Here is a 12684-nt window from a genome sequence, read left to right on the forward strand (position 1 = left end):
ATTTTAAGAAATGAAGGCTCCCATTCATACTGGTAAGGCTGGTGCTATAGTGTTTATGAGTGTTATGGAAATATCCTGTAAATTTGAAGACCTGAAGTTTATTCAGCCTAGCAGTTTTACTTCTAGGTATTTAAAGAAACTCTTACACATGAGCACAAGGAAATATTTACAAAAATTCACTGCAGGATTGTTAATAAAAGATTGTTTATGATAGAAAAATAAGTAATATTCTTCAACAAAAAATGAATATGATGCTCCTTATCCAAACATTGAAGTAGCAGTTAAAAATGAATTAACTAGGGCTACTCTATCAACATAATAAATCCATAATGTGGAGAGAAATGTTGCAGATGTAAAAATATAATTTAACACCATTTTTATAGAGTTTTCTGAAATAAATTTGTATGCTGTTTATGAATATATGTAATAGTATAACTGTATACCATGATACACAATAAATAGGGGATAAACTGAGAGGTAAGGATTTATTACATCATTCTGTAGAGTTGCAATATTTTATTTTAAAGAGGAAAGACAGGCCTAGGAAACATGAGAGGAGATGTTAGTGCACAGGCTAAGAGGTAACGTAAGTCAAAATAAATTAACCCAATCAAGCAACAACACAGTATATGAGGTGTCAAGGAAATAGACCAATTCAAGGAAATTTAAGAATTTTTTTTCACATTATATTCCTGGGAAGAAAAAAACACTCTTCTTGAGTCCTAGTAAACATGTCATCTATTGCTGGATTTCTCACCCTATGATTTTCCAATTGGAGAAACTGAATTTCACTGCTATGCCCTTTCATTGGTACTTTACATATACAGAATATTTCCAGGGAATATTTCCACTCTGTGTGCACAAAGTATGAGTAGGAGCCTATGTGTCTATAATTTAACATAATTCCCTACCCACTGCCAAAGACTAATTTCTTTTTTATTTATCTGATGGTTCACCATATTAAACATTAAATTGAGCCACTTTCAATATAAATGGAATAAACCATCATCTGAAAATATGATTATTTATTTGACAAATATAGTAATTAATTTTTTGCTTGTAGTCTGGCAATCTTTATTTGGGGAGGGAAAGGTTCCTTTCTGGATATATAGGAAACAGGAGATAAAGGAAAAGGTCTTTAAAAGTGTAATTAAAATTAATCATCTTCGTTCTCATCAAGCATATTATTTTGCTGAGTCATTAAATATATTCAAATGATATTGTGTTGGATTAAGGGGACTTAATGCCTAACCTCACTTCTTTGTCTGCCGAGGACTGCAGCAGAGAGTTTATTGAGTAGGGGATCAAGCATCCCATTAAGAACCTTCCCTAGAAAGAGAGAGCAGGGATGGGAAATGAAAATGGAAAAAAATCTGCTTTATTTTCCTTAAATTGCTGATGATCCAGACAGATGTTTGCCTGTAAGTGATGTCAATCCATTTAACCTATGAAAACAAAAGACCACCGAAGGCAGCATCTCTCTGTTTCCCTTGATACCTTTTGCTTTTACAAAGACACATGAAGAAGCAATATTGGTAACGGCGTTGGTCACATCAGTCTACGTTCCTTTCTTTTGGAAGAGATGATCCTGGCTTCCCAGCTGGTCTTCTTCACCTGCATCTGGATCACAGTGACACCAAATGCTTTTGCTACTGCTGAAATCAAGAAACCCCACCAGTGCTGCTCTTTTTCAATGAAACAGTTGCGGTAAGACAACCATGGTGTAGTCCCAGTTTCTCTCTCCAGCTGCCTCAGACCCATGGGAAATATATTTTTAACGGTCTCTAGAGACAGTATTAACATCTAAAAATAGATGTGGTGGGCATAGAAAGAACAGATAGATTCTGGGGTCTCTGCTGACATTCGTGCGCTTATTTTTAGAGAAAACTATTGAAGAGCTCATGTACAAACCTTCTTTCAGGGAATGTATTTCTCCAATGAGTAATGCATTTAATATCAATTAATGACATGAGTTTAATGTTTCTTCAAAAACTTTTGAGTTGAAATTAATCTAAGCACCCATTTCTAATGTCAAGTACTTACAGATTATATAGTTCTGTATATTGATCAGACAGTACCAAAAGGCATTAAAGCCATTTGTTGTTCTTGAAGATTAGTTTTCCAATTTGAAGATCATCTTTTAAATATCATCCTGAATGTAAGTACATCCCCATTATTATCTTATCAATAATCAAGGGTATGTTTGGAAGTTCCTGTCATGGCAGAGCAGAAAATCCAACTAGGAACCATGAGGTTGCGGGTTCGATCCCTGGCCTCACTCAGTGGGTTAAGGATCCAGCGTTGCCGTGAACTGTGGTGTAGGTCATAGACGTGGCTTGGATCTGATGTTGGTGGCTGTGGTGTAAGCCACCCACCAGCTGTAGCTCTGATTGGACCCCTGTCCTGGAAACCTCCATATGCCTCAAATGCAGCCCTGAAAAGAAAAAAAAAAAGAGAGCATATGTTTGGACCTGCTAGTGAAGGAGGATAGTTCCCTACTAGTATGACCCGTTCATCCTGATTTGCCTGGAACTTCATGGGTTTTAGCGCTAAGAGTCCCAGGAGTGCCCTCAGTTCCAGGAAAACCAGAATTAGTCACCATAGCACCCATGTACCTTTAATAACCAAGGAATATCCTCCTGTTTGGGGGAAAGTCTTTACTTCTCACCAAGCACAAGATTTCCAAGATGATACAGTAGAAGAAATTGAGGAATGAATGTGGGTAACACCACCCAGCCAACCTTGGCAATCACTGAGGTGACATATGTTTTAGCCAGATTGCCCTTAACCTCTTGAATACTTATGATTCACTCACCACAAGATCAGGAAAGATAACATCAAAAAATTAATAAATCCTTCTGAAGCCTTGGGTTTAATGGCCAAAAACAAAAGAAGTGGGAAAGAGGGGAGGGGAGATCACTGTATTCCTGATTCCTACTCTGTTCTTAAAAATCAAGGACCACCTCCCACACTTCCCTTCCAGGATTCTGCTCCCATACCCAGATCTGAGATGCTCTGAAGTCTTGCTCAGTTTAACTACGTTATGAGTCTTCTCAAAGGCAATTAAACAGTCAGTATTTGGTAAATGGGAAGCTATACAACTAGACTATATATGTTTTTTCAGGTTGCTTATAACATCTATGTGGTATATTCTATCTAATTTTGAAACAAATGGAGACTATTTAAAATATCATCTACTACTCAAATAATGTCCAGTCTGTTTAGTGGATGTGTAGATGGGAAAGCAGATTGTCATAGAAGCCAAACAATCTCACCAGCCCACTATCGTTGGAGAAGTTCCTGAAGAAAAATCTACTGTCCTAATTTTTTAGGTGTCATTTAAAGGACAAAAAAGAATACTTGTTCTTTGTAGTAGGGTGGGAATTCTTTTGTTAGATGGGGATTCTTTTGTTAGATGTCTCATTTTTGTACGCTTCTTTTTTGGCCACACTCACAGCGTATGGAAATTCCCGGGCCAGAGATTGAATCCAAGCCACAGCTGCAACCTACACTGCTGTGCAGCAACTCCAGATCCTCTAACCCACTGCACCAGGCCAGGATTAAACCTGCACCTCTGCAGCAACTCAGTCTGCTGTAATTGGATTCTTAACCCACTGCCCCTCAGCAGGAACTCCTAGACTCTGAAGAAGATAAGCAGCGAGATCCTGCTGTATAGCAAGGGAATGATATCCAATCACTTGTGATGGAACATAATGGAAGATAATCTGAGAAAAAGAATGTATGTATATGTGTATAACTGGGTCACTTTGCTATACAGCACAAATTGACAGAACATTGTAAATCAACTATAATTTAAAAAATTAATAAAATAAATGAAGAGGGAATCTTGGGCTTTCTACTCCATGAGGCTTTTACTGAACCAACTTGGATAAAGCCAATCTACTGACACTGGTTGTGGTAAAGGAAGTGCAGCATTTATTGTAAGGGGACAAACAGGAGTGTAGGGAAGCTAATGCTCAAAAAACTCTAACTCTATGATGTGTTTCAGGGAAGCATTTTTTAAAGACAAAGTGAGGGAGGAGAGACACAGTGTGTGTGATTAGCTCATGCACAATTCTCTGGTTGATGGTGAAGTAACAGGCTGGTTGTCATAACAGGGTGCTAACAAGGTGGAGTTTATATTAGGTCTGTGGGCTAGTGCTTATGGTCATCAAGCAGTTAATTTCTTCCATTTTGTGGGGCCTTTAGCATCTATAAAACAACTCAGAAAATGTGCATCAGATCTAAAGATTCTATAACTGCAATATGGCTGATTTACTGTTTAACTTGTTACCAGTTCTCCTGACCCAGTTGCTACTTTTGTCACTACATGTTGACATCCTTTCAATTAATAATTCTTAATTCAGGCTTTTGTGATTCAAAAGAATCCTGGGAGACCACAACTTTTCTACAAATTAGAGGCAGAGGACATAGGGGGAAAGATCTGTCTCAGGAAGGCCCCATAGGGTCCTGCTCAGTCACAGGGCCAAGCATGTTTGTTTTTACTTCTCTGTATCCTAAGTGAGGTACCCTTTTCAGTAATAAGCTACAACCATGATTCATTAAAATTTATATCTTCTTTTTTTGTTCTTCAAAGAAAAATCCTTAGGACACTTAGGGTTACATAAAACATAGACCTAGTTGAGAAGTAGCCACTTAGGATGAAAGGCATTTTCCCCAGTAAACAGAGTAATTTGGCCAGCTGGTTTCTGAGCTGTCACTCAGCACTCACTTACGCAGATTTTAGGGCATTTCGACAAAAATGCTGAAATTAGGGTAGTTTCTAGAGTAAGGAGCCCAGGATTCTTCAGACCTTAGTCTATAAATACTGTGAGGTTCCCACACCCAATCTGATTATCAGTCACTAAAAAATTAATGAATGAATTAATAATTCACTCTCTCAAAACATAATACAACTAATAGAATGAACATGGGATAAAGGTCTGATTTTTTTTTGAAAATTAGAAATTATATTTATATGCATTAGCTTGCATTTGTGTACATAAGTTTTAGCCAGTTTTCCTACAATCAGGCCCTTAAATACTTTGCTGTTAACTATTTTTCATTCAGAATATAATTTTACTTTTTGCCCCCAAATTCTCTTTTCCTTCTTTATCTATCTTTCTTTCTTTCTTTTTGCCACATCCAAGACATGTGGATATTCCTAGGCCAGAGACTGAATCCATGCCACAGAAGTAACCCAGGCCATTGTGGTGACAATGCCAAATCCTTAACCCACTGAGCTACACAGAAACTGCTCAAAAACTTCCTTTCCTATCCAAATATTTTTAAAATCTTTCATCCAAAGAGTCCCTTTATTTCTTAGAAACAAAATGGGGAGGGTGATGTTGATGAACAAAGCAAGCATGGCAGGGGAAAACGTTCCTGTTCTGCCTGGAGGAGATTCGTCTCCCTAGTGATGCAGAGGATTAGGCGTCTAGACTCATTGAATAATTTATTAATTCTTTCAAGAGTTATACTGAGTACCCTTCATATAACAAGCATCGGGTTGGGGGTTAAAAGGAATCACACTCTGTCTCTGGCCTTATGACTAATCAGCAGAGTGCCAGTGTCTGCTCAAATCAGCTTGCAAGAACAAATTGTTAAATTTTAAGGCTGTTAAAAATGAACATCATTAAAAGTTAAATTATATAAACATACAATTAAATAAATTATTTTTTAAATGAAGGTAATAAATACTTAAAACTCACGGCTTCTTAACTACTTGACTACATTTTACTATTATCTATTGTTCTCGAGATTATTTAGGTTTATTGTATCTGTACAGTAGAAAAACTGCATTATACTGTCCTATACCAGCCTATAGACAAGAATACACTAAACTGTGTCATACTATATTATATAATATCATATCACATTACATTTCACTACACTATGGGTTGCACACATCTGTCATATCTGTAGCTTGAAAACAGATATGGTGGGAGTAGTTACATCATGGAAACCAACAAACACAACAAATGGGGCTTTTTTAATTTTTTTTATTATAGTTGATTTACAGTGTTCTGTCAATTTCTGCTGTACAGCAAAGTGACCCACATATATATGTATGTGTGTGTGTGTGTGTGTGTGTGTGTGTGTGTGTGTATACACATTCTTTTTCTCACATTATCCTCCATTATGTTCCATCACAAGAGAATGGATATAGTTCCGTGTGCTATACAACAGGATCTCATTGCTTATCCACTCCAAACGCAATAGTTTGCAACCACTAACCCCAGACTCCCAGTCCATCCCACTCCCTTCCCCTCCCCTCCACAAACACAAGTCTGTCCTCCATGTCTATGACCTGTTTCTGTTTTGTGGATAGATCGTTTGTGCCATATTTTAGACTCCACATATAACTGATAACATATGGTATCTGACTTTCTCTTTCTGACTTCACTCAGTATAAGAGTGTCTAGTTCCATCCATGTTGCTGCAAACAGAAACAAATCCAACTGGGGACCATGGGTTGAGGGTTCAATCCCTGGCCTCACTCAGTGGCTTGGGGATCCGGCATTGCCAGGGGCTGTGGTGTGTATCGCGGATGTGGCTGGGATCCGGTGTTGCTGTGGCTCTGGCGTAGGCCAGCAGCTATAGCTCCAACTGGACTCCTGGCCTGGGAACCTCCATATGCCGCAGGTGCAGGCCAAAAAAACAAAAAGACAAAAAAAAAAAAAAAAAGTGTGCAAACCAGCTCTTAATCTAATCAGATTTCCTTGCTTTACAAATGAGGAAACCGAGACCTCACTGATTATATGATCTGATAGAGATGAAGTAAGTCATAAAACCTGTCATGCTTAAGCAGGGAACTCTCTAACTGGCTCTTCCAGGGAAATGCTCATCTGCAGAGATGTTTCCCTCATAAGAGACAGGCTGTTACTAAAGTCTGGTGCTATTCCTAGAGTTCATGAATTCAGGGGCAGTTCAGTCAAAGCCTCAAGATCCACTCCATATAATGCACCATGTCCTCTTCAAGAGCATCAGGACCTAGAAACAAACATTGGCCCCAGGGTTGTCAAGGTTTTCTTTGTAATCAAAAATTGGATCAACTGATTTTCCCACTACTTTACTGCATTCCTTGGATTAGCATAGATGTGGCCTAATAGAACTTTTTTGCTACATTTTTTAATTTTTCTAAGAAAAATAACAAGTCTATAAAAGGTTTGTTAAAATTTCCTCCACATTATTTGAGATCGAAAGCTGGGCTTTGGTGTGCACTTGTTCACAACAGAACTTAAGTGTAGAGAGAACATCCATGTTAGCTGCAGGGCCTGCTTAGGATGACAAGGAGAATGCAGTCATAGGGTGGGAAGCCTTGAGTGGATCTTTATTTGGAAAAGATTATAGATGGCATGTCCAATCTGTTCTAATTTATAAAGCATTTACTACACAAATCCAATAGTGATTTTTCCCATGGAAAAAAATACAGAAAATCTAAACTACATTTTCCCTTTCCAAGTTTACTTCTAATCCTTATTCATATTCCTAGATGATTTTTCATGTTTAAAATTAAGGTATAGAAACTAGTTTGTGTTTTCTTAAGCACATTCTTCAGTGTTTCATAGATGTGATAATAGTATTTTTAATCACTCCATATTATTATTTTTTGAATTGAAGGATCAGAATTACCTACTTTATTATTGAACATTTATTTTCAAGTTTGCACTATTATGAATAACAGCAGTAAATATTTTCATGCCTGTAATTTCTCCTTTATCAATAAAAATTATAATATTCTTGGAATTGAATCACTGAGTCAAAGCATATGTATTATTTTCGCAGCTCTTAAAATCGATTTGCACAATCGATTTTGACAATATTTATATTGCTACCCACAAAGTAAAAGGTTTTTATTTCATCATTTTCTTAGCCTCTTGGGTACTAAAGTTTTTTTGTTTTCTGGTACTTTTTTAATAGGTATAATAAAGTGGTATTTATAATTTTAATTGGTAGTTTACTGTTAAACCTTAGAATAAATTTTTTAGTGCTTGTTCATTATATCCTCCATTGAGAAAATATTCTATTTAGACCTAGTTGTCTTTAAGTCCTGATGGTATACTAATCAAATATATAGGATTTGGCAAAGCAGTTTGGTAAAGCAACCACCTGAGTGTGACTCAGTTTAAATGAGTTTCTGTCTTTCCATTTGTTAAACACCAGTGTATTAGAATGAGCTAGAGGTACTTACTTCTCAACCAATTCTAGTACTTTTTAATTCTTTGCCCAATTATCCTCCTCAAAGACCCCTTACTTCCCCTGAAAACTGCTCAAAATCCAGCCCTTCCTCCCCCCTGGTGGATCAATTTTAGGAGAGACAAAAGAAAGTCAAAGACCCAGAAATGATTGTTTTATAGCTATCCATGCCCACACGGCCCTCTGATAGTTTGCATGTACCCTTAGGCTACTATTATACTCCAGGAGTATAAGTGCCCTATTTGAAGACCCCTGGCTTATTAAAAAAAAAAAAATACATATATAGAAATGTTAATACAACGAAGACTGCAATAGAACACAGGTAAGAGAAGCAAATATGCTTAACAAGGGGGTTAAGATATGCTGGAGCATCAGATCTAACTCAGCTTTTTGGTTTGAATCCATACATGAATCATTTTAAGCCCCTTTGTGTCTTCTGCCCTCCCCCTTCCTAGAAAAAAAATGATTTTATTTTTAGTAATTACTGAAAGAAAGCTTTTGGATGACTTCTGTTGAGGAGAGGGTCTTCAAGAAGGCCGGGTCCTAATGGAATAGAGCAAAGAAATCTCAACTCATGGACAAGTCTTTCACCAGCATTCTCAGTCTTCCCACAGAGTATTATCAACCCTGTTGAAGAAAGAGGAGGTAAAGTCTTACTGAAAGTTATTTTTATCTTTGAGGGAGAACCTTTTTCTTTCTGAATGAAATGAAGAAACCATATTTCTAGGTTCTCCCCTCTTGTCAGTATCAGAAATTCCACTATAATTTTGTGACTAAGAAAGTGGGGCCCCAGTGGGGAAGAAAGGCTGGATTTTGAGTGCAGCATAGGTCATATATGCAGCTCGGATCTGGTGTTTCTGTGACTATGGCGTAGGCTGGCAGCTGCAGCTCCAATTCAAGCCTTAGCCTGGGAATTTCCATATGCTGCAGGTGCAGCCCTGAAAAGAAAAAAATAGAGTGGATGGGTGTACTTTCAGATACTGCCAAGACTGCCTTTCATAGCAGGCTCTGTGTTCCTTGCTTTTGGGATTCTTAAGATTTATCCTTTCTGATCTCATGGAGAGGTATCCTTCTGAGAAGAATATTAGAGACATATTTCATTGTGCTATATTACGAAAGGATTTCACAAATTTCCATGAGTTTCCACCCAAATTTACTTTCCATTTTTCTTAATAACAGTTATTTCTCAAAATGCCTACTATTTTCCAAACCAGTAGTTCTCCTGAGAAATTTTTATAAATGCAAATTCTCATACCTTAAAATTATGGGGCCCAGCAAACCCAGTGCTTTGGATGCATGCCAAAGAAGATAATATTTTAAAAAATGCCTGGTTGGTGGTCCTGAATATAGTAGGCATTTAATAAAAACTGGCTGCTATGACTTTTTTCAATAAATGGTTCGTTCTAACTGCTTGAAAGAAGTTTTCTAGTTAATTTGAGATCCCTGGAAGAAATGGTTCTATGAGTTCAATTACTCATAGGAGAAAATGACTTATGTTCCAAATCAAACTCATTTGTCTTCTATCCAAAACAGATTTGTTCCTTCAAATTCCCCATTTCTATCAATGTCAAATATATATGCATAAATCTCTGAGGGTTTCAGCCAGAAACTTCCCTACCGAAAGATCGTCCTCAGTGCCCATAAATCTGGACACATTAAACCAACTGTTTCAGATATGAAACCCCCACCACCATCAAAGTCAGCTTTACTGAGTTAAGAAATCACATCCACAAGTCTTCCATTAAAAATTTACATGTGTTTCCTGGAGAAGACATGTATCCATGTATCAATGCAAAAGCAAGTCAGCCTTTCAGAGTAACACTGGAACTCACCTACTAGACCCCTCAACGTCTTGTGTCATTGCTGCTGCTGAGGATGATGACAGTGACACACATGTTACTGTGGTCAGAGGCGCTGAAAGGATTCCAGAGCCTGGGGTGAGAAGACTGCCACATGTCACTTATTGAGACAGTGTGATTTCACAGACATTCTGCTGCCCCACTTGGAATAGCGCTGGGAAGGGTGTCACAGACAGGAAAGGAGTCAGGGAGACCCAGCAGCTTGCTTCAGGGAGTAACTGGCTTCATTTGGATCAGGACTCCACACACACCAGGGAGGCCAACCACTTTGCCTTTAACATAGAAGACTGTAGGTGAAAACAGGCAGCAATGACTTCACAGCTGGACCTGCCCTCAATCAATTGCCAGACCATCCTTTTATCCTGGGACCCCTCTTCATGCCCGTCGGCTTCCTTTCAAGCTCTAGAATCTACTACAGGAATTCTTCCTCTAATCTCAATCTACATCAGTACTTTTCTCACATTTCTGTCTTTGTAAAACACTATTTTCTTTTTTTTTTTTTTAGGTCCGTACCTGCGGGATGTGAAAGTTCCCAGGATAGGGGTCAAATGGGGCTGTAGCCACTGGCCCACACTACAACCACAGCAACGCAGGATCCGAGCCATGTCTGCGACCTACACTACAGATCACAGCAACCCAAAGAGTGAGACCAGGGATCCAACCCACAACCTCATGCTTCCTAGTTGTATTCGTTTCTGCTGCGCCACAACAGAAACGCCCATAAAAAACTATGTTCATCACTTTACAATTCTGCAGGGTTTTTGTTTGTTTGTTTTTTCATTTTGTTTTGTGTTTACCATCTTGGTGCAAGAGGTAGGTTAACTTCAGTGACTTCAAGAATCACTTAGGTAGCATGTTGAATGCAGATTCCTAGGCCTTGTTTCTCTGGTTCAGGCTGAGTTGATCTGGGGTGAGATCTGTGGATCTGAATCTTGATCACACCCACCTATGTGATAGTGACCAGGTTTTCCTACTAAAAACTACATTCTGAGATATATTGCCTCTCAGGATCACATCTGAATGCAGTTTGTCATTTAAGATGCTCCAAGATTTGCTTTACTTTACCTTTCCCCACTCTTATATAATAAAGAGTTAACATTGGCAGACCTTTGGCTATATGTAACAGGAAGAAAATGAGCTTTTTTTGCGGGGGCGGCCACACCCACAGCATATGGAAGGTTCTCAGGCTAGGCCACATCTGCAAACAACACCACAGTCATGGCAACACCAGACCCTTAACCCATTGTGTGAGGCCAGGGATTGAACCCACATCCTCACGGATACTAGTCAGGTTCATTACTGCTGAGCCACAATGGGAACTCCAGGAAATGAGCTTTTATGTGTATATTTTAGAGCATACCACATTCAGCACAGAAAGCTAAACTAAGTGAAACTATCCAGAAGCACATGTATCTCAGAAGCATTTCTCCTCCTTGGAGGTACAGCAAACAAGAAACCAGAATGAGGAAAGACGACAGTACTAAAGTCTGGCCCCTGAAATATAAGCAACTTCTCCATATAGAGGACAATGATTTTGCAATGAGACCTGGATTTGGAGGTGAGTACTATGTTTACAAAACTCGTGTGTCATAATCCATTGCACTGTCAAAATTGAGTTGAAAATTCAAAGCAATTAGGACCAAAACACAAGACCATTCATTTTGTTTTCGTTTTTTTTGTTTTATTGTTGATTTACAATGTTGTGTTAATTTTTTCTGCTATGCAGCAAAGTGATTCAGTTATTGATTCTCTCCAATATGAACAATTGATAATGTATGCATTTTAAATGAACCAAAAAGACTCACTTTTCTACTACATACATTATCATAAATTGTATGTGTTCAATCAATATTATGTGTTCAGGAGTTCCCGTCGTGGTACAGCAGAAATGAATCCGGCTAGGAACTATGAGGTTGCGGGTTCAATCCCTGGCCTCGCTCAGTGGATTAAGGATCCAGCGGCAATGCCGTGAGCCGTGGTGTAGGTCACAGACACAGCTCAGATCCTGCGTTGCTGTGTCTGTGGCGTAGACCAGCATCTGTAGCTCCGATTCAACCCCTAGCCTGGGAACCTCCATATGCCTCAGGTGCAGCCCTAAAAAGCAAAAAAATAAAGAAAATAAAAAATAAATAGTACATGTTCAAAAAATTGCGAATGTGAGAGTTCCCTTTGTGGCTCAGCAGGTTAAGAACCTGACATAGTGTCTGTGAGGATGTGGGTACAATCCCTAGCTTAGCTCAGTGCATTAAAACTCTGGTGTTGATGTGGCTGTGGTGTAGGCTGACAGCTGTAGCTCTAATTCAACCCCTATCCTGGGAACTTCCATATGCTTCAAGTGCAGCTGTAAAAAGAAAAAAACAATCATGAATATATATATATATATATATATATATATATATCTTGCCTGTACAGCAATTTGTTCTTTTAATTAAAATCTGTAAGTTGGGTTACATGATAATATTCATAAAATCTTGTTGAATATTCTTATGAGCTGGAATTCCTGGCTTTTATGGGAGAACTAGGATACCAAATGCCATGGCTCCCTACCACCTTGGCTGAGATTTGTTCTTTTTATCACATCTAGCAACAAAAATGTTGGCGTGCCAGGCACTATGCCAGGCCCTTT

General features: G+C 38.4%; 1 protein-coding gene across 1 annotated transcript in view; it reads left to right on the forward strand.

The window, feature by feature from the left end:
* The first annotated feature begins 1582 nt into the window (after positions 1–1582).
* The window catches only part of GABRR3 (gamma-aminobutyric acid type A receptor subunit rho3), a 48958-nt gene continuing 37856 nt past the window's right edge, over positions 1583–12684 (forward strand). Inside the window, exons 1-2 of the mRNA XM_021070697.2 lie at positions 1583–1707; positions 11498–11616. Coding sequence (XP_020926356.2) covers positions 1583–1707; positions 11498–11616 — 244 coding nt within the window. The remainder of the gene's footprint in view (positions 1708–11497; positions 11617–12684) is intronic.

This window comes from Sus scrofa, chromosome 13 (genome assembly GCF_054392235.1).
Source record: "Sus scrofa isolate SSC_HxYL_T2T_F1_AM1 chromosome 13, Sscrofa_HxYL_maternal_Yorkshire_Landrace_v2.0, whole genome shotgun sequence".
In the NCBI taxonomy this organism is placed as follows: domain Eukaryota; kingdom Metazoa; phylum Chordata; class Mammalia; order Artiodactyla; family Suidae; genus Sus; species Sus scrofa.